The sequence below is a fragment of the Simochromis diagramma genome, unplaced genomic scaffold (assembly GCF_900408965.1).
Source record: "Simochromis diagramma unplaced genomic scaffold, fSimDia1.1 OVJJ01000131.1, whole genome shotgun sequence".
Lineage (NCBI taxonomy): Eukaryota > Metazoa > Chordata > Actinopteri > Cichliformes > Cichlidae > Simochromis > Simochromis diagramma.
In genome coordinates, this window is record NW_024387200.1 from 5,774,804 (window position 1) to 5,800,240 (window position 25,437).

General features: G+C 39.3%; 2 protein-coding genes across 2 annotated transcripts; both read right to left on the minus strand.

Annotated features, from left to right (window-relative positions):
• Positions 1 to 4,793: 4,793 nt before the first annotated feature.
• paip1 (poly(A) binding protein interacting protein 1) lies at positions 4,794 to 13,081 on the minus strand. Its single transcript, XM_040050899.1, has 11 exons — positions 12,661 to 13,081; positions 10,231 to 10,382; positions 9,916 to 10,113; positions 9,669 to 9,781; positions 9,130 to 9,241; positions 8,253 to 8,378; positions 8,030 to 8,136; positions 7,630 to 7,747; positions 7,458 to 7,512; positions 6,961 to 7,039; positions 4,794 to 5,878 (listed from the first exon to the last, which is right to left on the minus strand). The coding sequence occupies exons 1-11, from the start codon at positions 12,857 to 12,859 to the stop codon at positions 5,791 to 5,793; spliced, it is 1,347 nt and encodes a 448-aa protein (XP_039906833.1). The 5' UTR covers positions 12,860 to 13,081; the 3' UTR covers positions 4,794 to 5,790.
• Positions 13,082 to 17,009: 3,928 nt separating this feature from the next.
• fgf10b (fibroblast growth factor 10b) lies at positions 17,010 to 24,931 on the minus strand. The gene is made up of 3 exons (XM_040050900.1): positions 23,312 to 24,931; positions 18,542 to 18,645; positions 17,010 to 18,198 (listed from the first exon to the last, which is right to left on the minus strand). Exons 1-3 carry the CDS (start codon positions 23,769 to 23,771, stop codon positions 18,007 to 18,009), a joined length of 756 nt encoding a protein of 251 aa, XP_039906834.1. The 5' UTR covers positions 23,772 to 24,931; the 3' UTR covers positions 17,010 to 18,006.
• Between the last annotated feature and the right edge of the window lie 506 nt (positions 24,932 to 25,437).

The window sequence follows — 25,437 nt, forward strand, 5'->3', positions numbered from 1 at the left end:
TGACGACGTTCCTGGAAGGGGGCAGGCTTCTTTTCTGGGATAAGAAACTGAAAGTGCAACTTTTCCCAAAGTTAATAACTGACTCATCGGTCTCATATATACAAAGAAAACCGCATCTGTTAAAGGGTCCCACCTTTAACAGGATACTACATTCCTTTATTTATAGATATTATTTTACAAAAGCGGTATCGAAGGTTTTAAAAGAGTTAAATTTGTTAAGTAATGCTAAACAATCTAAGGAAGGATCTTGAAACAGACGAGCCAGCAGTTTATTTTCCTGTCAGGCACATACAGAATGTGGCAGTGTGGGAGAGTCATTGAAAATCCCCTCCAAGGCGGCTCATGAATCATTCCAAGTTGGTCAGGATGTTAGGAGACGATTTGTAATCACAGGCCAAGCCTTTTGTTTCACAGGATGAGGTAGCCCGCCGTCACACGTATGTGTTTTTTTTTAACGTAAACTTGCTTTCCTTATTTGTTTGTCTTTGTTACATCTTGGCATAAAAAGGTAGTTTTGGTTTTATTGTGTGTTTTTCCAGGGTTTGAGATACAATTTGTTGATATTTGTGCCAGCACCACTACACCTGTGATTACAGTCAAAACATTTCAAAATAATATATTCTCAAAAACTCTTTCTACATGAGTCGCTAAAATTCTGTCAAAGGAGCAACTTTCCACCAGAAACATACATTCCCATTTAAAGTCAGGTCAGTAGTGTCATTCTCTAGTTTGTTTCTCTAGACAATGTACTGAAGCTTCATGAATATCCACAGTGTTGCTTCACACTTGCAAATTACAAACTGAGCACACATCTCATTTATATCCTGCTTATAGCACTTGCACACAGATCATAACATTATCAGCCACTTGTTGAAATTTGAGGACCAAACTCCTAAACTCTTTTAAAGTATCTTTAATTTTTCCCAAGTTAAAGAAAGTCATTTCAGAAATGCAAGTGCTCTTTGTGTCATTTTCTGACATGTGACATTTGTTGCTGTTTTCTGTGTTTATTTGACAAGTTATTAAATTTAAAACATGTTATGCAGAGGATGGCAGAGACATGAATACAGGAATGAAAGCAAGTTCTGGGTGAATGGATTGTAGCACAGAGCTAATCCCTCTTTCACACCCAAATGCTGACCAATGGGAATCTCCGGTCCTGTTTGCCCGGTTGCATTTTGAGCCACACAGTCACATCCAGCAGGCTCACAGGGGGCTCACGAGTCAATGACTGCACACAGACTGCTGTTGGAAATGTGACTGGATGAAGTTACTATCCTGTCATGTGACCAAAAATAGATATGTATAGTTATATACAAGATTTGTACATATATATTTTCAACTAAAAAAAACAGCACTAAGCAAACAGGGGGATTCTTTTCTCAGCTTTATTTCATGCCAGTCATGAGTTAGCAGCAAGTGGTTTGTAGATTACAGTTTTTTACAGCCGCTAGGACACATTTCTCAATACTTAGGTCACTTTTGCAAAACTCTTCACACAATTCTCCTAACTGACCTTCAGCTTGGCAAAGCAGTTCATTTCACATTCAAAATGCACTACAACTACCAAAACACTTTATTCAGGTCTCAAATAAACTCATTCTTCCAGAACACTAGCAAAGGTTGACAGCCGACAAACACACTTTGTCACCCACAAAACAATGACCTAAAAAACACTAGCAACATGTAAGCATTACACAGTGTTTTCTTGTGTAAAACAAGGACACATCTCTGTTTATAATTTCAATATATGTTACTGGAATGAATCAGACATCATGCAGAATTCGCCAATATTTGTTTATGTATTTTTAGTTTTTTGCACTAAGTAATCCCAAAATACAAGAATTTGTACACACACCATCCACTGATACACATACAATAGTAATGCTAATCTACTCGGTCTTCTCCATTTGGCCACAGGTTCCCATCCACATCACATCTTATGTCATCTAGGGCAATACACCTAGGAAATAATCTTCTGGCATGCCAGAATTGAAGGAGTTGAAAAATTGAAGGAGTAACACCTGTGTAGATGTTCATCCACAATGAGAATCAGCTGTGGCTGGTTAAACTGCATTTTTAGATTTTAAAATATGTTTCAATAAAATATTGCTGTTGAATTTTGCTGTCTTATTCGGTTTTGCATTATGTTACAGTTTTGGCCATAAGTTTAACAGTTTTGAAAACAGTATGTAAGCACATGCAAAATGTCCTGTCCGTACAAAGATTTTTGGCAGTTGTTGTGTCTGAGTGAGAAAATAATTCATGAAATTTGAGAGATGTAGTCATTGAATGCATTTTGTGCCAAAACAATGATAACTGATCCTCAGTTTAGCCCACATAGACTTCTGTTGTGCTCACTGTGTGAGGAGTTTTGCAAAAGTGACCTAAGTATTGAGAAATGTGTCCTAACGTCTGTAAAAAACTGTAAGATATCAGCCATATGCAGTGTGCTTCCTCTATGGATGACACATCCACATAAATTTGGATGACACATAAATTTAAACTGTACTCATGAGCTGTTTATTTTTAGCAGAGCAGTTTGAAACGGTATGTGAGATAAGTGAGAAAATTGTTTGATGGCATTACATTTTATGCAGACTAGAAAGCAAATGTTCCTTCTTTTGTTCCAAAATGGTAACAACTGGCAGATGCTAACTGTTTACTACCCAGAAAGTCTCTCTCTCTCTTTTTTGGTATGGCAGTGAATTAGTAATTGAAAATATATTTTAAAAAGTATGTACTAATACTGGCTTCATTCAAAGTTCAAACTGTAACTGTTGTTGTTATTATTGTTGGTTTGCATTTTCCGTAAATGGGCCACCACAGCGCTTTAACTACAACATCAGTAGCACAGTGGCACGGTGGTTTGCACCGCCACATCAAGAAGGTCCTGAGTTCAATTCCACCATCAGGCTGGGGTCTTTCTGTGTGGAGTTTTCATGTTCTCCCTGGGTTCTCTGGCTTCCTACCACAGTCCAAAGCAGGGAGTGGGGATATGTTAATTGGAAACTCTAAATTGCCCATAGGTGTTACTGGTGACCTGTCCAGGGTGTATAGGCTCTAGTGCTTTAAATATACAGACAAGAAAGAAATGCAAAATATATTCTGAATGAAACTTGCTTTCCAATGCTTCCATAGAACATAATAGCTGTTTAACTGCATCAAGAAAAAATATCTCTGGTGTGTCATCGAGGTTAATGATATAGTATGAGTGTTTTCCTGTTTTCCAAAAATGTAAATGTAGAAATGAAAGAGATGTGAGACTGAGAGGCTGTCATTTTGTGTTTGTGTTTGGTAGAAAACACGGTACCATCTATTCTCAACCAATTTGCTGCACATCCATCTCCTTGTAACTCAGCTTCATAATATAAGGCCAGTACTGAAACTAAATAATTAGTCTGCACAATTACTTAAAATCTCAAGACAAAAAAAGACCTCACCACTCCTTCATTTAAGTTAAATGTTGTGTTGTGTTGTTCATGGACTTCCCTGACAACGAATGACTTACTCACTTTACAAACATTATTCACTTTATTCACCAAATGGTAGCAATCACAATTGTACAGTTTCATATCTGTAAACTGGGAGACAGTTAAAAGGGTGGAACAATCACACATGGAGCAAATGGAAATTTTTAATGCCTGTTTTCTCACTCTGTGCAAAACAATGATACACAAAAAAATTGCCAACATTTCCAAGGAATGTTCCACTTTGTTGAATCTGTGGCATGAAGATTTAAGGCAGTTCTAAGGGAGTCAACCGTGGTACTTGCAAGTCTACCTAAAAAAATAGGTTAGTGTGTATATAGCAAGCAAGCAAGCAATTTATTTATATATTACATACTGTGTCATATGCCAAGGAGTAAAAATGGGTTTTAAGGCGTGTTTTAAAAGTGGACAGTGAAGGGGCCTCTCTAAGGGGCAGATTGTTCAAGAGATTAGGAGCAGCAATAGTATAGTACCAAAAACAATCATACAAATAAGAAAAAAGCTAAACCTTTCTAGAACTTTAGCTAATTGTTATGAGCCATCACCTCTTACTGACAGAATGACAACTGCAATGAGTGTTTGTTTCACCATCATAACCAAAAAATGATATAACAGGAGTATTTGTATTGTGAACCCTGTTGAAACTGCTACATTGTACTAATATAAAGAAAAAATATTCTTCTTGACTGGCAAAGCCTCATGACTAACTCTTTACTTTGATGACACAACATGTTTCTGAAGTTTGGTAGAGCACTGTTCTGGTTGCAGCAGATGACGTACCAATGAGTACAGGTCAGGAATGATCAAATCTAGTTGTTTGATAGGATGTGATATGATTTATTGTCCCCTTAGGGAAAATTGATGTGGACTCAAGTACTGTACTGACACAGAGTTACCACCTGATGGCAGAGTTTGTTCAGAAGATGTTTCTAGGAGGAATATCTTTTAGTATTTATACACACAAAGTAAAAATTCTCATGTCTTTTCAGGTCCAGGTAAGTGTCATAAATATACAGCCATGAATTCAGACAGTCCCTCCCAGTTGACAAATACAGTAGTGAATATGGAAGCTAACACTAACAACAGCTTGATGTCCGCATTAGGTCAGTCTCCTTCCAGTGCATCCTTGGTACAATGATGTGAGGTAATGTTTGTTTCAATGTTTTTTTTTGTGTGTTTTACACACAAAACACCCACACAAAACTTACTATTGAGACAGGAAAAAACATGGATAAAATAAAGGCATTTAAAAAACAAACAAAAAAACAACAACTATAAACTCAAAAACACAAATCAAGCAAATGCAGTCTCACATTATAAAGAATTTATTGCAGGCAAACAATACTATAAATAATATTTACAAACTATAAAACAACATTCCGTTTTATGGGAGCCACAGATTGCTGGTAAACAGTCTTTCAGTCTCGGGATAACAAGGAGTCCGTTTCTGCAGTTTAGTTATGCAACCCTGACCTGCAAGATGTGTATATATTTGAAAGTACATTCAGGAAATCAATTGGATTTAGATGCAGATTTCAGTTTTCAAGCTCTGAATTTTCCACAAAGGTCTTTGTCAATGTTCGCTTCACAGTTTGTGAATGAATTTAAATATTTTCTTATACAACATTTCTTAATTGGCACAGCTTTCCACAGAGCTTTGGAACACTTCAGTTAGCTGCAGCCAGATGAATAGGTGAACAGCCCAAAATATAGTGTTTAATATCGACGGTGTGATGCAATATCACAACAGTAGGGATAAAGGCTGTAATACGTAGTAAAACAACCAACTCACTCATCTACAGAGAATTTAACATCAGAATAAAGCATCTCTGTGATGCTGTTTTTCTGGCCTCTACCTATAGACTGGGGAATTAATTAGCAGTTAACAAATTATGCACACATTAGATTAAAACACATCCACCTTTAAGAAAATAACAACAACAACAAAAAAGAAATCCACAGCAAACTACTTCCCTCTTGGCATTTAGTTTAGGCAAAGGAAAGAAAATCTTGGAAGCTACTTCAAAAAGAACAAAGAAAAAGCTTCCATGTCAAAAGAAGTCTAAATTCTTCAACCTTCTGAACAGTTATCCCACTGATTGTCCCAATTTTTCTAATCAACACTGACTGAAAACAGTGTCGTTAGTGCAACTATGAACAGCTCGTTTTGTTAAAATGCTTGCGGTAAAATAAAAATCTGAGCCTATCAAATGCTAGTTTTTTCTTTTTCTTCCGGCACGTTGAGTGGGAAAAGTACAGTATATGCCTGCTTCAGACTTTCAGATTCTTCGCTCTCACGTCATTGTTGTCGTTTCCTCTCCGACTCTAAACAAAAATTCTCAAAAGCTTCTTCTATCTCTGGCTCCATCTCGTCCTCAAAGTCGTATCTGTGAATGCAACACAAGGGATTTAGAGGCATGGATGTTACTTTTAAGATCCTTAAAAGTAAAATGTGTACATTAAAGTATTTGGCATTTCAAAGCATATTCAGAGAGACACACACACAGCTCTGAGAAAGAGAGAAAGAGCGGGCGGGGGGGGGGGGGGGGGGGAGCAGGAGTGAGTTAAGCCCTCTTTCACACCCAGCTGCTGACTAAACTGAATCTGAGACTGTGGACAGCCCTGTTGCATTGTGGGGCAGTCAAACACAGCTGCCAAGCTCAGGGGCCCACAGGTCAGTGGTGGTCACATGACTTCTCTTGGGAAGCTACTATCCGATCACATGACCAAAGTTGTGCAAGCATGGTGACACGGTTGAATTCATACAAAATGTGGTCTAAATGACACCACGGTAACATGATACGAAGATTAAGCTAATTAGTGCACCTGCAGTGTTACTGTGTGTGCGCACTGTATGAGAAAGGTGTAATACTTTTACAGAAAAACTCAAATTATTGCACTTAGCGGCTCACATTTGTAATTCTCCAGGTTTACATACTCTTACTTGCCAAAGTAAACAAGGAGTTTGATATTAGATGGGAAGAGAACCACAATGATGTCTGCAACACATTACATGTGTGGATTAATTGTGCGCCTGAAGGGCATTCAGATGTACAAAAATGAAAAATAAAAAAATGCTAATGCTGTATTCAGCAAATTCAGCATTTGGTGAATGACTATGGAGGGCAAAACTGTCAAACTAAGAAATTAACCAGTAAATTAATCCGGTTCACCAAAAATAATGAAGCTTTTTAACAAATACTTTATCTGCGTTTGTATTAAAGCCCACATTTATGTTGTCACACTGCATTTTAAGTGTATTTTTCTTTCAATTTATCTACTTCTACTTTTTCTGTGTTATTTTCCCTATATGTATTCCTCTATTTCTATATGCATTAGCAGAGAATTAACAGGTGTATCTAGTTAACAAAGCAAGAAGCTTCAGTAAATAAGATAAGAGGGGGGGAACCAAAAATAAATAAATAAGTCCTTATGATCCTTATCAATTACATTTACAGTGGGTACTTACACTTCATTTCCATTTTCACCATATACATCATGGAAATAGTCCTGCCTGTCCAGCATCTCTTGGTATTTTTCAGCATAATCTGTAAAACCATAGAGATAACAAGATCAGCATCATAATCGTATGCCAACTTAAAGTAGTAGCAGCATGTAAATTACATACAAGACTGAGGAGAGCCAAGAAAACATTTAAAAATGTGTTGAACAACACAGACGTAATTGTGCACGGGTCAAATTTAGAACAATTAATAGAAAGATTCTATTCTATTCGGCAAATACATGCTGCTGTTTGAACTTAATAGTATGCACCTACAGCCTGCTCAAACGCTACTAGACAATCCCTAAAAGGACTGCAAGTGGACTGGAAACAGAAACTTGAAAAGAGCCAGTTTAAAAACGCACATATATTTTAAAAAGTCCCTTGCCTACAGATGTGTGCATATCCACATGAAGGGCTGATTTTTTAAATTTCTGTATGCATGGACATATCTGTAGACTGACCTGGGTCTGCTGCTGTGAAAGGAGTGCCATCTTCTGTGTAGAATGTAGGTTCATTCTGGAAGGTTGAAACACAAATGCATGAAAAATAAGAAATAAAGAGGGAGTGAAAGATGCAGAATTAAAGGAAAGCCAAAAAGAGTGATATGAGGAGCATGCCACAGTTAAAACTGACCATGAAGTAGTTGGGGTCATTGTCTGGTGTGGCACTGCTAGCTGCTGCAGCTGCAAGGACTCTGCCCCAGTCACTGGACCTCAGCTCCACTAGTTTAAGAAGCATCTGTCTCACATCTCTGAGAAGAAATATTAATTAGAAACTTTTCTAATCGAGCTGATATGGCAATTTACGGCTAAATCTTAAATTATGGCACATGCTCCCTTGATCCTAAGTTTAGAAATTTAGAAAATTGTATTCATTTTCATGAATATTTCACGAAAATAAATCAAAAGATTTTTGATGACCTGATGAACGTGTTCACATGTGACCATCAGAGGCGACTATGCGTCTTTCTTTTTAACTACAAAGTTCGATTTAAGAAGAAGCGGTACATAAAAGATCAGACTGGTTGTCACACCTGCTGCAGGCAGCATCCAGAACAATATCTTCTATTCTTTTGATTAATTCTCCCATGTGCGACTCTCCACTCTCTTTCCAGGCATCATCCAAGACAGAACCTGTCAACTGCAAATTCAAAACATATTCTTATTTCCTCCATTAATGATAGACAAACATCAAAAGATTTGAAAAAATTAAATTAAATTAAAAATCTGGTAACATTTTCAACTGAACTCTGACACCTTAAGCAGTTTGACAGCGCAGATGAGATTTGCATCCACAGGACTGGAGAACAGACTGATCAACAGGTCTTTCAGAGCACCTAGTAGGACACGTGCTCGAACTGGAGGTCCCTGTCCACTTTTTATCTAAAAGATAAAAGATTTACACACATGTGGAAAAGTGAATGACACAATTAAAAGATGACAGTAATCTGGTCAGTATTCTGGTGTTTGGGACTTACACTGTGAGATGCTCCTTCCTAGCTCCAAAGACAAGATTACTAACTAGCTGCCAGGAAGGTAGTGAGGCTGCTTATTAAAAGAAAACCTTGCATACACTAAGACACTAAGCTATGCAGCATTTCAAACACTCAAATTATATTTGGTGATTAATTTTGGCATTTTTTCATCTGTTTGAGAGCAAACACGATGGATTTATAAATTTAATGGCCGATTCATTCTGTCTACTTTGAAAGCTCTGTCACTGCTAACCTGCATTTCCATACTTGTGGTTTCCTACTGAGATGTTGCCCAGATTGCTTGTTAACGTGTCTATATCAGCTGCCTTAAAAGTCTCTTCTCCTGACATCAGGAAGATTGAAAACTAACCTCTTCTGACTGCAGCTAGCAACTGTTTTCTTTGCTGTGATCTGTAGCTCTGCTGCAACCTAGAGGGCCGCTCTAAACCAGGACCCGCAGCAGATGGAGAACTGATTGATGCACACTTGCGCAAGGCTCACTAAGGCTGAGAACAGACCAAGGACTACTAACACTAGATGCTCTTTTGAACAATAGAGTCTTACTATAGGAAAAAGACTCACTGGGGTAAGCAGACACCTCCCAGCTATCAACACAAGCAGAATCCAAAGGAGAGACTGCAGCGACTCTGAGTTCTTACCTCCAAATGTAGGTACAGCTCTCCCAGAAACAGCACATACGAGTGGAATTTCTTCTGAGTCTCTGGCTCTCCACGAACAGCTGCATCCCTTTGTTGAAACTCTGTTTGACATCTGTAACAGACAACATTCTTACTGTTGAAGTCACAAACTGAATCTATGGGTGACATTCTGTGGTGCTGTACACCTTACATATGTTTATTAACTCTTACATTTATATGCCAGGCAGGTCACAGGGTAAAAGTCTGGCCCCATAGTTTGGAGTGTTGGTTTAAAAAAAATAAAGTAAAAATAAAATAAAATAAAAGTTTTGCAGAAATAGTGAAGAAAATAAAATTCCCATCTTTAATTACAGCTAATTACTTACAACAAGCAGAGATGGAGAGTGCCAGTATTATAACAATTAATAAACTTGTATTATTTTATATTGATCCTGCCCAGTGCAGTGGTTAAAAATGGTTATATACATCTTGATTTACTTTTCATAGGAGCTTGTCCAAATTTTATACATACAAATCAGAAGGAGAGGGGGGAAAAAGACCTTTTCAGAAGGAGCTGACGAAAGTTGCCGCTTGCCGGGGTGATTATGAGATGATGGGAAAGGTAGTTACAAAGCCTGGCACCAGTATAAGCGAAGTTTGGAATAGAAGTGGACTGCAATAAAAAGAAAGGCAAAGATATTAGTGAGGCCCCCTTTACAAAATTGCATGTATTGTAAATGCATTTTGTAAATATGTGTCTAAAGGTTTTAAATTATATTATACACTGCCTAAAATTAAAGACTGAACCTGTGTGTAGATCAGCTCCACCAGCTCCTTCAACAACTCTTCAGTGGTAACCCAGGAATTGAGAATACCAGTAATGTCTTCAACATCTGACTCAAAGGACCCTGGCGAGGAACTCAGGTGGCCAAGAAAGTCTGTGACTGTATCAGCCAGAGTTGGTTCGCCGTAATAGGCATCGCTGTCATCATAGTAAGCGGAGTCCTATACAAAAATTGAAAGAAAAACATGAAAATTCAGAGAAAAATTCAACAATAACTCCAAAAGCTATCACCATAAAATGCATCAGGATTAATGTGTAGTGTGAAACTGTTCTCTTACATCATATTGGTTAAATCCCAAAGGCACAAATTCGGGAGCATTAGCTGAAAGCTTTGATGACTTGATCATGGAATCCACATCATTACCACCTCTTGAAGCAGATGTGTTGTTGTAATTTGGACTCTGCGGAGGTCTGCTTTGTCTTCTATAATCTGGAAAAACAAAAATATTTTCAGGCTTTGCTTTATGGGAGACTACAAAGGTGTTTTTAAAAAAATAAAATAAAAATAAAAAATACTGCTGTAATGTGGTTTATTTTTAACAATCTTTGGGGCAACAAAGAAGGTCTGTAACACTGAGGAACAAGCTTTATCATTGGACGAGTGGACAATATATAGCACTACATGAGCTCTGTCATTGTTTTACTTTTTTTGGACTTTTGATTCCCTTAACAAAAATACTAAACACCTTTGACACAACAGGTGGACGTTGCTTGCAGCATGCACACAGATTTGACATGACATTTAGACCACCAAATAAAACAGGTAATATAAGACGCAGCACTGTCCAAAAACGTAACACAAGAAATGAATGTTAGCTGTGTGTAACAACACAACAACAGCAAAGACCAAGACATGGTACTGTCTTTGTCTACTGTTAGTTCAACAGAACTAACTTTGCACTATTAAAAGGTGTACTGTGTTTTAGGAGAAGCCCAACCTCAATTTAAACACTGGGATGCCAAAACTCATTTATCTGATGAAAAATCTGACCTTAAAATATGTAAATGATTCTGGTGTGTAGTGCCCAAACCTGATTGTCTGACAAAAAAAGTATTATATAATTTCTCAAAAATATCCCTGACGAATGACAACTTCTTTTGATGCAGAAAGAACATTACCTCCTGAAGGCAGACACTACAATCAGCTTTTGGCAAAGTGATTTTAATGTATTTATTTATTCAGTCTCACTGACAGTAAAAATGTATTTTTTTTTTCCAAGAGCTATTTGGCCAAGAGGGCAGCAGAATCTGCAGTGAATGCAAATGTTCCATAATGATGGGACACATTTTATTGTTAATTTACCAGCGCACGTTCATTTGTCTGTCTTTGAAATGTTGTGTATTTACACACTGGCAATTTAAATTTGACAGGTATCTGATATCTTCTTTGCAGAACAATTCGGCAGAAACTTAATTTTGAGATTCGGTGATATTCAGTGGTTATCCAGATCCACAGTGAACTACTTCCTGTGTGGTTACCTCAGGGAAAGTGTGCATTCAGGTAAATCCTGCATAGCTGCAGAGGTAAAACAAAGCATCCAGAGAGACTGCATCCATTCCAGTTTATATGCTAAGCGACGCTGTGTTTGGATTAAAAGGGAGAAAGTGCATAAATGTTCTCTTCCTGGTGACCATCTAAGGAAGGTAATTCATAAATCTTAGATAATATGAAGAATATGTAATAAATTTTAATATTTGCACTTAACATCATTATTCTTACCAAAGATACTTGAATTTAAAGTGTCGCCATCATTATGGGACATCCTGTATAATGTAATAATTGTATAAAGATATTTAACTGTCCACAAAAGGACTGCATTGATTATAATGTAGGCTACAGAGTAGGTACAGCGCAGACTTATGAAGATACTTGCAAAAAAGGTCATTTCTTTATTTAATATATAATCCTGCTGATTAAAGACTATTTAGCAATGGAAACAAATATATCAACATAGAAAAGGTGCTAACCACTCGTTTTTCAATAAGAACTAAACCACCACTTTATCTGAAGCGCCACAAATATGAATTACGGATTCTTCATGACCTCATTCCCTGTCATTTGTGCACCATTCGTGTATTTCTGATAGTTCGTGAGGTTTTAGATGACTATTACTGCGTTTTCCTCCATCAAGTATTACTTACATTCATGATAGCCGACTTACTCTTACTGTAAAGTGTGGTCCTCTGACAATTTCATGAAAGCCTCTTTACTAAGTAACCCCTTAAGAAACAAGATCCAGGTTTCTAGTTGTGCAAAAACTGGACGTTTACGGAGTCTCGTGAGCTTCTTTAAATCGTTGCTTCCCTCCCCAGTGCCAAGTTCTTCCTCCTTTTGCGCTGACGGTGGGCTAACTTTAGCTAAACCAACTCTACAAGTACAAGCACAAGTTTAACCTGAGTAAGACAGAGTTGACTAAGTGCGAGCTTTATTTAGATGATGCCTAAGATCACATGAAATCCAACAAACGCGTGGATTTCCCAACCGAAAAGCACTAAGGTTAGCTTTCCCTTAGCAGCTAGCTAATGTCAACTCCAGATTTATCACAACCGAGCGCTCCCCAGAGGAAAAATGTCAACCAGATAATATTTACACTCAAACAAACACATTCTGTGCTTTAGGTCTCCCTGCCATTGAGTTAAAATTACAAATACCCGAATCTGAAAGCAGCTAGCTGCATTAGCTGAGCTGCTGTTTGACAGCTCCGTACCTCCATCAGGTATGTCGCTGACAGAGCCGATGCTGTTCTCGGTAAAAGGAGGAGTTGTTCGCGGCTGTCTCAGCGGCTCTCTTTGGTTGAAGAGCGGGGTCTTGCTGTCAGCGTCCCCAGCGCCTGTCATGAGTCCGGGGTCTGCTGGAAAATTACGGGATCTCCCTGCTCCGGGAGCTCGGTCGAAATTCTCGTTCATGACTGCTCGGTGTCAGCCTCGGCTCTTAATACAGCATCTGATATAAACGAAGATGTTCCGGTCGCCCTTCCAGCTGCCGTTTTCCGTGCGTAGCGGCAAGTGCTTGTGTTTTTTTTTACTGTAAAACGCGTCCTATCTCTCTTTCATGGTGGCCTTTTCTCTATCGGATAGTATCAGTGTGTAATGCTACATAACTTTTTCGGCCACTTCCTTTAACAACAAACTTGCTGTCACTGATTATCCAGAATAAAAAAATCTGCCTCCCTCTAGTGGCACGGAGTGGAAGTGGGCGCTGCAATAAATACCGTCTTGCACGGGATCGTTTAACGCTTAAACACAGCAATGTATTTTTTTAATGGATTACTGCACAAAGGCCTTGAAACATATATTTAACATTTATAAAACATCTGCAAATTTAAATGAAAATCCATTATATAATGAGAAAAACTAAATTTGCACAACTCTGCTTGGAATATATATTTATTATTTCAATATTTAGCACCACCAGCTGTATTCTTCACACAACACGAACGCTCTTAAGCAAGACTTTAAGTGTTCTTTAGGAATATTTCTCCAGACTCCATGATGGATTTTCAAAGCTAGAAGCATTTGGAGGGTCATCGTCATCCTAAAAATGGAGCCGCTGCCAATCAGATGCTTTGCAGTTGATATTATGTTCCTTTTTGGTGTTCCTCTTTACATATTGATGACAATTTAAAGGAAATTTTCAACTTTTGGATTTATTACTAATAAATCCAAAAGTTGAAATTAATAAATTATTACTCCATCAGATCTGTTGGACATGCCTGAACCTTCTCTCCCAGTTTCACCTTCTTAAGAATGTGCTCCAGAAAGCACCGAGACCATTGCTGATGAGGCTTCGATGAGCAGTATTTGGATCAACTGAAGGGCCAGATGGATCACTTTGTTCCTGTGTCAGGTCTTTGCTGGATTTTTTCTTGTTTCTTAATTACCTGATTTTCAGATGCTTTTCATCTGCTGTAGAATTATCATATATGTTATTTATCCCTTCTTTCATCCTCCACTTGTCAAGTTTTGTTAAATTTTGTAAGGATTATGAATATTAATGTCAGCATTAGTAGCAGTAGTAATAGAGTTACAAAGACAAACTCATTCAATTGCAGATATTTATACAAAATTTTAAATATGATAATCTCCTTGTAAGGAAGACTCCCCCCTTCCTACAATTATTTGTATTAAGTTGCACAGCACTTTAGGACTACCTCTCACTTTATTATAAACACCTTAACTTACACTTTATTTAGCGTCGCATTTTAAGCACATCAATAACATTTGCATACAAGAAGTTTAATTATTTATTGAATATTTATTGAGTATTTTAATAATTAGCCAGTAGACTTTGTTCCAGGTCCTGCACAGCTGCTCCTCATCAAGAAATGTGGCGGTTGTCTGTGAGGAGAAAATAATTGTTACTGGGAGCAAAAGGTAAGGAGAACTAACGCAAATGTGTGCAAGGTCTAGAGGTAAAGGCGGTACAAAGAAGTCACTTACAGAGATGTGATGACTCACCTTCCCTTCCCGTGTCCTCTCCAGGATGTTTGGGCAAATGTTTCCCCAGGTGTGCAGATACCAGTTAAAGGTACCAGGAGAGGCCATTGGTGAAGGGAGTGTGGGGAATCTTTGTGCTTGGGGTTTTTGGTGTTTCTATAATAATGGTAAGGTTTAAGGGTAAAATGTAAAATATTTATTCATTTACATATTCAATACATATCCAAAATGTATGTCTATATGTATTTATTGAAATTGATGATATAACGTGGTGGAAGGTTGGGATTTGAGAACTCACCTGTTAATGGAATAATGGTTTAGCCTGTGACAGCTGAGAGTATTTAAGGCTGCCAGCTGCCGTTAGACAGGGTGATTGTTTTGTGAGAAGGCTTAACATATGAGTGATTGTCATGTCCTGAGAGCTATGTGGTGAAAAAATACCTCCTGGTCTGCCTCACTGTAAATCCAGCTGTGAAAGGCCGCCCTGTTACACTCCTCATGTGTGATGGATTGAAAAATCTGACAAAACTTACAAAGAGCTGCATATGGTTTTAGTTAGACTACAGGTTTTTTTTATTTTATTTCAAATGACAAAAATGTTTTGTCATGCTTTGTTTTAGTTTTCAGTTTAATTCTAGTTAACAGTGAAAATGTTAGTAGAGGGAGTAATCATATTATTTGCTTATATTTGTAATAAAATGAACACAATATACTACCAGTATATTAATGTGACCATGACAAAAATGCTAACAAATTATAGGAGAAATCTTCGCATTCATAAGCGATTATGCTTTTGAATGTAGAGGTGCACACTGTCCAATTTGTTGTACGAAAATTGGACGTGTTTTCTTTTTATACTAAAAGAAGGATTGTGTGAAATATGAATATCTTTTAACTTTTTTCCATCAGATTTGATATGTACTGAAAAAAAATCCACATCAGGCTTCAAGTTCCACGACAAATTCTTTTTCTGATAATTACCAGGAATTCAGGTGATGATGTTTGAAATTTCGTAGACATTAATTAATTATCTATAATTAGTTGCAGTTTTGTTTTTGGCGTCAGTTGCATTTAGAGAAAAAATGTTTCCAAAACTTTGTATGAAAATTTTCATTGCACATAAACTCATGCTTGGTTTGTTTGTTTGTTTGTTTGTTTGTTTGTTTGTTGGTCTTTTTTTAAACAAACAAACAAACAAACAATCTCCAAATAAATACTGTGGTCACAACGTGGTTGTCTGCACACAATAAGCACGTGCTGAAGGGCCTCATGTTGATCTAAAATGCTAGAAAATTATTTATCCATCCCAGAGGAAAGCCTGTGAACCTGAACAACCCCCTCAGAAGTGCCTCTCCCAAGCTCACTCAGTAGCTGCCCGCTGCAAACATGTGTTCTACCAGACATCTCGGTGTAAGTATTCATTAGTTGTTTTAGCCTCCAGTCATTTTCCACTTGTTTCTCAAAGCTGGATCACATTATTCCACAGAGAATTCCAGTGCCAGAAATGCAGAGACCTGCTTTGATAGAAGATTACTGTGCCTATTTTGTGTTATTGCCGTTTTTTTCCCTCGCCGTGCCAGTGTTTTGGAGAGAGTTCAAACATTCACAAGGGAATGCAGAAGATGACAAATGAATTGGATTTGTGTGTGTTTGTGTGTGGGTAAGTCAGTGGGGGTTGGGGTCAGCAGTACACATTATGTAGGTCAAATCCTCTGTTATTTATTTGACTGCATCTTTATCTCGTCATGCACAGCAATTAAGGACAAATCAAGAAAGAAAATGCTACTGTATGTGGTGTCATTAAACTCCTAGTGCATATCCGTGCTTTAGTTCTTATAAAGAAATATGGTTTAAGTCCATTCAGAATCACCTTTAAAACATTTGAAGTCTTTGGATGAAGTTGGGGATCAAGACATGTATGTATGTATTTGTATTTGTTCAAAAGTTGCACCCTAATTTCACCTTCTTAATCTTTATGTTTAGGTAACATTTATAGTTTATCTTCAAGACACTATTGTGAGTCTGGCTTCAGAGGTTCAATAGTCACACCATATTGCTCAATTAACCTGTGAGAGCACACAGGGCCGTGCAGGGTGCAGAGATGTGCTCGGTTGGTCTTTACTGGTGGAATGCACCGCAGCATTCCTCAGTATAAATCACTCAGCGCAGTAACAGCCATTAAAGGACAATATACTAAGGCTATAGATCAGACCGCCTTTGTTGTTTTCACTCCTTCCGGTCTCTTTTCACACACCAAGCTGAATGAATTTAGGACTGAAGACAAAGGAAAACTTCTGAAGCCTTTCTCTCAGCTGTCTTCCTATAATCTTCCAATTTCTGATGCCCATCCAGAGATAGTTGTTTTAAAAGGCAGGATAAGAGAACACAAGGTCCGGAAGCCTGTGGTGTTAATGTTCTTCCTATGTTCTTTTGATCTGGGATTGAGGCAGCTGCCATTGATTAGTGTGTTTATGATTAGTGTGTAGATGATTACTGAAGGAAGTGGGTGGTCAGGCACAGGTCATATATTTTTTATGCACTTCTTTTGTATTTCCTTTCTTACATGCATACATTCAGATCCTCTTCCAAGGCCCATACAAACCCATGGGCAGCAATTTTTATATTCATAACCAGCTATCTTTACCAAGCAAGTCTTTTTGCAGTTGGAGAAGGTTGCAGCTTCCACAGTAATGGTCTGATATTAGAAAATGATGTCAACATCTACAGTCCATACCAGGGGAGTTTCCCCCCTCCCATTTTGTTGGGGTTGGTCTTGTGTTTTCAGTTTGTTTGTGCACTAATCATTAGTGCAATGGTTGCCACATGGTATATCTGGCTAGGAATTAATGGTTGCCTTTTGTCCCTTCTTTCCTACCTCAGAGACCCAGATAAGAATACCATGACTTGAATGTTTACCAGGGTCTCTCAGTACTTCTGGTAAACCTTACCATTTTTAATGCACTTCTCCCAGTCTTTGGAGTACCACAGAGGAACGTTCACTGCATTGCAGGGGAGAAATGGTACTTTTATTTTTCACATAATAGAGTTCTTATAAAACAAAAAGAATTCAAAGAAATGCTTGTGTTCCCCTTCAGTTAAATATTTCACAAAATAAATAAATCATTACAATTCAGGCAAAAACACAGTGGTTAAGTATCGAACATTTGCTTTAAATGTGTTCTATCCTTTATTATTTCCTGCTGCCGTGATAAACGGACTCACTGATTGTTTCCCACATCCTGAACATTTTCTGTTCTGTTTATGTGTCTCACAGGAGAATATGGATATAAATAACATCTTGAGATAATTCTGCATCTACTACAGTTTATTTAGTGAAACAGTAGCTTCGGTTGTGTCCACATCACACACTTAGTCCAGCTGCAAACTGTTTGGCACAGACAAAAAAAAAAAGAAAAGAAAAAAAAGAATAAGCATTGCATCTGTGCCAGTGAAAACACAGGTAACACCATCTCCCAGAAAAGAAGAGACCACTTGTATGCATGACAGTGTTAGGCCTTTTTTTTTTTTAATCAAATGAGAGATTTCTCACTTTTCAGAGTTATAAACCTCACATTTTCAGAGTTTCATATTGTCCCTCTCCAGCCGAGTGCACAGGTTCACACAACAGTTGGAAGAAAATGTGTGGCTGTGTTCTTCCTTCGGGTTTTCTTTCCTCTCATCGGCTTCCCCTGGCCGTTCAGACCCACAAACATCTGCCGCTTCCCATGCTTCCACTTGGCTGATGCGTACGTGTTGTAGCCGTTCTCCTCAATCCGCTCCTTCAGGGTGCAGTCGACACCAAACTCTCTCTGTAAAAAAGCAGGTATCATGTTGCAGTGTTATAAACTTGGCGTGTGAGGTTAAGACAAAACGCAGATTATTATCTTGTGCAAAATGCATTGTTGTCTGAGTGCCTATTTACTACTTCCGAATCTACATTGCATGCTTTTCTGTGTGGGTGATTTGTGCGCCTTTTTAAAGCTGCATAGTTTTCTCAGTGGTTCACATGTGTGCACTGGTCTGGTTGTGATTCAGAGTTGACCCACCAGTTGTAGAACTATAGATAAGGCTTCCTTTGATAAGGACTGAAGAATCTAACACTAGCTCTCTCTCTCTGGAGCTTCCAGATTGACCTCTGACTCGGATACTAACCGCTCCGTACAGCTCTCCTTTCTTGCTGATAGCCAGATAGAAGTTGCTGCTTAGCCCTTTGATGGCCACCACTCCCACGTCCACTGATGTGATTTCCAGAATACCTGGGGATCAGCAAAAAGAAGGTGACATTAATATGTGTCAACATTAATAGTAGGCATGCTATTATGTCATGAACAACTGAATAAATGCTGTGGAGCAGAGTATAGAAGAATTAACACTCTGGCAGCGGTCACAAACCACCCACATGAAGTGCAGATATAAACCTGGAGGAATCCACAGGTTTTTCAGTAATAGTATAATGAGTACCAGCATTTGTATTCTGTGACATTTACATGGGGAATGTGTGGGATTTCTGTGCAAGGTTACAATTATTCTTGGGCACATTTCTCATTTCTGATATTTTAAAGTTCCTTTACAGCCTACACCTGTATAAAAGATTCCAGCTGCTCAGGTCTGAAGATTAATAGGTGGATTCCCCCCGGAGATTTCTCGGGTTGTTTATGTTGAGTTTGGTATTTAGCTTTCCAGGTCCCTGTGCAAATACGTCAGGTTTATTGTAAACTATTAGGGGAGGTTAATTTATACCTCAGCTAAAATGGATGTGTTTTTGCTGTAGACAGCTGTTGTTATTTGTGTGGTCTCAGTATCAAAGGTCGGAGAGCTATAACTTCCTAATGTGTCCTTTGACCACAGAACCCACTTGTCTCATCTCATGCCGGTGTGTGTGTGTGTTAGTGAACCCCACTGTTTCCCATGGGATGTTTGATTTCATGCCGCCCTCCCTACCTTCCTTTTCCCACTTCCTGTGAGCTGTTGTCATTTTACCCCAATTAACACCCATATGTGTATGTGCACACACACACACACACACACACAGAGTGGGGGCGTGAACTCCAGAAAGTCAACGACATCCTTTGATCAGACCAGGGGCCCCTCCTCTGTCTGATGACTGTTTGTGTGGCACCCTGCTCTACTGTCAGACTCGCTCCAAAGTGGCTGGGGGGGGGGGGGGGGGGGGGATTGGAGGCTGCCAGCCTTGGACCTGAGTGGACAGCAGAGGATGCAGGTGTGCCCAAAAGAACAATCCCTCTGTTAAATATACAGCAGCTTCTCTCCTCGTCCGTGAGGTCTTGACTGTATCAATTTCTAGTTCAAACAGCGGCACCTCAGGGCAGTGAGGTCTGAAGCTGCAAGGCGGTGTTGGGGACTGTGACACAACGGTCATTGAAGATCTGAGAAGAGCTGGTTTCTGTATGGGATCGGATGTCGGGTATGGAGTGAGGATGTAAGACAATCTATGGCAGTCTCTGGCTGCTCTGTAAACATGGGAGTGATGAAAGGAAGGAGAACAGAGGAGGACAGAGGAGCCATGACAGTGAGACTGGGGGTGGAGTGAGGATTAGAAAGGCTGTAATGATCACTGATCAAAGTAAGCCACCGGAGGCAGGGGCGAGACAGGTTGTATATACACACATGCACTAATGCACTCTCTCACTCACTAACTCACTCACACACACGGAAAAGCACACACATACACACACATATGCACAGTTGTTTTGAAGCAGGTGAATGTGCACTTGCATATAACACACTAACTCAGCTTGGCTGTGAAACTACTACAAAATCTCCCTACACTGCTCTGTGCTGAAAGGCTAAATGCTTATGTAGACCCACAATAGGGAAGTAATAAGGTCATGGCTGCCAATGTGGGAAAATGTGCTCATCATTTAGCTTTATTTACGCTGTTAATGGGATAGTATTGCTTCGTATGGGGTTTATTTTACAAACCCCTTTTAAAATGTAGCCTAAAGTAAGCCAGCCAGGTTCAGCAGTTTTTCTCTTGCAAGCTTTTTGCGCCTAATGTGTGGCTTATTCGATACGCTCTGATGGGAGTTACAGCAGTAAATGGTGCGTTGTTTGTGGAATGGAGGTAGATGTTGCCAGTAAGAATTAGCAGTGGTTTTTCCACAGCGGGGAGCCAAAAGAATATGTGCTTTGCAGCTTAGCATTGTTATTCTTTCTCACTCTTAAACTTCTTTTTTTCAAAATAGATGTTCTGGTTTTGAATAGAGCAGTATTTGGGCAGATAAGTCAGGATTAAAATGTTGATTGTTATCATTTCCATGCAGAAAAATGGAACAGAGTGAGGCGTAAATCAGGAAATAAAGTAATAACACTTGATAAGGACCACACTCAGTGTATTTACATGGAAAGGAACCTTTTTACTACCTTTGAGAAAAGCTATGGGCTACATCTCCCTCCTCAGACCTCCATAAGAGCACCATCTGGGTTTTTTTTTTTTTTTTCAAGTAAAAGGTCGCTGCTATATTTAAAGAAATTATTTATACAATATTCACAGGATATGCCAAGAACTGTCTTGTGCACATGGCCTGGTTCCTTTAGCCTTCCTCTTTCTTGAGACACACACACACACACACACACACATAGACACACACACTGGCCCAATACAAGTACACATACAGTCTTTACATGCTCAACCTTTCACACCATCACAGCCATGGATAGTTAGCCAAACTTTATTTATTTATTTATTTATTTATTACCACAAAGCCTTTCCCTGAGTCTTGTTTAGCAATGTTTTACTCAGAGCTGCTAGATGTCTTTACATTTTAAGACAACTCTGCTGTGCTTAGGCCACGCAGCTAGCTACTTAGCTGACTTTAACACAATCTGCCTTCCTTTTCTCCTTGCTTCTCTGTAACCTCAGCAAAGGCTCACAGTGGGTTGGAAAACCATGTGGGACAGTTTTGCACTGGCATCCCCATAAATCTGTGGGAGGCATGCTGCTCCTTGCAGGGCCACAGGGAGCCCCCCCAAAACAGCTTGTAGATAAATTAATTTAGATAAATTAATTAAAGTTTGACGAATTTAAATGTAGGGTGCCTTTGCATTTCAATTTCTGATTTCAAAAAACTTTTTTCCAGTACTTGGAAAGAAAATGTGATATTTTGTCACTTCAAGGGATCATCAAGGGTCTACAAAGGACGTCAGTCCAGGGATCATGTCTAGCCTCAGGGGCTAGAGCGAAGACTGAAGCTGCTGTTGTGTAGTATTCTTTACCATGTGAACCTGATATGTGGGCACATAATCCATACAGTGTCCTCAGACCCCCTTAGGACACAGCTTTGTGATGGCACCACCATTGATATACTGAAGATGAACGGCTTTGATGTGGCCACAATAATATTCAGGCATGTCATTCATGACTTTGTACCTCTAGAGAATCTCACTTTCACCTCCCTGCCTGAACCTCAATTCATTGCTAATTCAGACTTACCTTTGAAAAAAGCAATGCACTGGGGGAAGTGGATTTGTGGGTCAGTAAAAAGGAAGACAGAGGGATAAATTATCTCAGAAAGATACATAAACTTTAGAGTGACTTTACACCAGACTTCCTTGCACCACTTCAGTTTTACTACTTAAAGGAAACTGCTAACAAAAGCAACAGTAAAGGCATCACGGTGTAATATGGTCAGGAAATAAAGCTGCTTCTGTCATGACCTTGTCAAAACAAACATCTCCCCTGACATTTTGCCTCCTGTGCCATTTCCCCCAAAGTCACTTTGATTGAAAGTGCGGTTTAGCTCTCCCAAGAGGAACATTAAAACTTCGGGATACACTTACTATGGAATTGGGAAACAGAGAGAAAAAAAAGGTATATAACAACAACTAAGTGGGATATATGTGTGTGTGTGTGTTTGAGCACATGTGCTGCTGTTGGGTACCATAAGATCACACCCACCGGAGCATGTGATTGCCTGCTGGTTGATAGGCACACACACGTTGCTCAGTGGGAATGCTGGGAGACTAATGAGAATGCTATTTTACTGACTGATACACTGAAACATACAACATGTAATCACTTTAAAGACATGTTTCTCTGAGCGAGGACGTCAAGCTGCTTTAAACAAATGTCTGATCTGTGACTGAGGGTGTGTAATTTGCTTGATGCTGGCGGGCAGAAGGCAATCTGAGTGGGAGAGTCATAGCAAAACAGCCAAAGAGAAGCAAAAAGGGTCTAAAAGTATCAATGAGCTGGACATTCATATCCTCCCCCTGCCACAGCCCTGTTCTTTCTATGGATGTTATCAATGCTGTTTACCCTGGGCTGTGAAGACTGCCTGATAATGGCTGGGTTATCTGCTCCTGCTCCTTTTTAGACCATCTGAGAGCTACCATCATTGTGCTGAGTGTTTAGACAGGAGAGATATCAGTGGGATGTCTGGTTTAAAACAAAAAGACAACTCAAATTAGGATTGCTTCCTCCAAACTACCAGTGAATGAACTGCCAACCGGTTCATTCGCGTAACATGAAAGGATCACGTTTTTCCTTTAAACTCACCATTTACAGGTAGCAGCACAAGTTATATTTCTATAGGTACAATCTACATATTTACTTTGGTGTTACATAGGATATAGATACAGATAGACAGAAAGATGTGAATGTATTTTTTAAATAAACTGTCAGGATCTAAGTTCTCATTGAATATGGTTTCTTGTTACTAGAAATGTCCCACTTAAAGACTTCATCAGGTGCTTTTGTCACATTTGATATACTAATACAAAACAAAGGCAAAGGTTTGGGCTATAGAGCTTAAAAGTTTTGATATCACACTCACAATTTAAAAGGTAAAATTAATTCGAATATTTCAGGTTAAATGAGCCTTGGATAGGGTCACACAGATCACTTCTTGGCTCTGATTCACTCTTCTTTACCTACTTTTGTTAATTGAAAGGGTTACTTACTGAAGGGGTCGTCCTTGATTTTGGTTCCATTGACTTTTCCATTCTTATCGATCCTCAGGAAAAACCTCTGGAAAGAGAACAGCTTTCTCTTTCGTATGTCCCCTAGTAGATGATTGTAACTGCGCACATGCCTCCCCTGTGCTCCCCCAGTCCGACCCACAGGGCCCCCATTGGCTCTGGCTCTAGAGATCAGCTCAGCTTCAGAAATGTTCACTGGAGCTCTGAGAGTCCGTGGGCTGGAGACCCTATCTGTGTCACGGTGGAACTGATGGCAGGCAGCCTCATGCAGGGATAATAAAAAAACCAACAGGGTGACTAGTACAGGAAAAGCTGGGGTGATAAGCAGTGCTGATGACCGTAGTCTGAAGGTGGCCCCAGAGCCTGAACGAGCCCCTAACCCAGCCCTGGAGCAGGACGAGGCAGAGGCAGCCTTACTCCCTCCAGCAGTCCATCTGATCATGGTAGTGTGCTGTGAGGAGGACTAGAGGCAGCCTCGGAGCTTGGGACATGCTGCTGGGGGTGAAGATTGCCTGAGAAGGCAGGGAGGGAAGCCCTCCACAGACCAGAGTGAAGGTGTCCCTGCACAGTGTCCAAACTATTCAGCGCAGGTATAAAAATGTCAAGATATCCTTCTGGGTGATTTTTTTTTTTGATTATGTAATTTCAATAAGTCTCTATTTTCCAAGCTGGTACTCCACTCCGTTCTCTTCTCCACTGCTGCAAGATTTTATGCTGGTTATCAAAACTTCCAAGTCTGTTTTGGAAAACATCTCAGTCTAAATGAACAAAGATTAAATAAAAAAAGAAAAGGAAGTGAAAAAAGCAGGCAGACTATTTTACTAATTCTTCTTAAATTGTTTGTGAACTTTTAACTCTTGCTCAAAGGGGCTCCGGTGTAAGCCTTTTAGTCCCAGACTGCTTTTCAACTTAACAAGAAAAAAAAAGATAAGAAAAAACTAATAAAAACAAATATCCAGTTGAGAAAATGTAATAGTATCCATGTAGAAAGGTATCTAAAATCTGGTAAAAGTCTTTAGTTCCACTGAAATTAAAAAAAAAAAAGAAAAAATGGTGCCACCACACCATTTACCTGTTCCAAGCTGCTAAACTCCACATGTGCAGGAAAACATTTCCAGATTTTACTCTGAGGACGAAAAACAGGATTCAAGACTTAAATAGGAAGGTTGGTCAGTCCAGGCGAATATCTGTCCTCTTTGGGTGCCAAGCTCCTCTCGCTCTCTCCTCATTTAGCTCTCTCTCTCTCTCTCTCTCTCTCTCTCTCTCTCTCTCTCTCTCTCTCTCTCTCTCTCTCTCTCTCTCTCTCCACCCCATGACTCCACCTTCACACAGCATCGAGGTAACGGTCTGGGGAGGTCTTTTTTTTTTTTTGGCTGGATTGAGTCACAATTTTTCACCTCTTCTACTTTATTTGAGAATTCCTCACTGAAGATTGATCACTGAAAAATGACTTTATGTCGTGTGTAGCTGTGTGTGACTCTTAGTTATTTGATCCCTCCTTCCTTTACTCAACCCCCCCCACACCCCTCCTCACATATGGGAACAAGTACTGGTCTGCATGTGTGTCAGAGTGGTGCTTATGTACAAGCAAGTCTAACTTATGAGAGTGGGTGAGAGGTGATAAAGGGGGTTTACCTTCATAGATGCTACCGACCAGGAAGAAGCTGCCTGGTGGCGTTGGATCTTTCCCTACAGCTACAGATTACACTGGTGATTGGTTTATTGGTTAATGAAAGATCTGTCAGGAGTTTTTTTGTGTGTATTGGATGTAAAAAGGGGGCCTACTAAGGGCTGTATAATTGAGTGTGAAGCAGATAAGTATTACAAACTGAAAATGAATTCACTTGCTCCTCATTAAGGTGATAATCCTGACAAGTGTCCTTCCTCCTCTACAGATTAAAATCATATTAAGTTACAAGTCTGGATGCTGCCTTATCACTACCATCTTTCTAATGCCTCTCTTCTTCCTTCAAGGCACTTTATCGTAGAGTGTTATCTCCCCTGCAGTGCTGTAATGCAATGAAGTTCTCCAGTTCTCCAGTTTCACTCACCAGACCTCTATTCCTCTGTGACTCAGGTGTCTTAGTGGACATCAGCCAACAAGACTG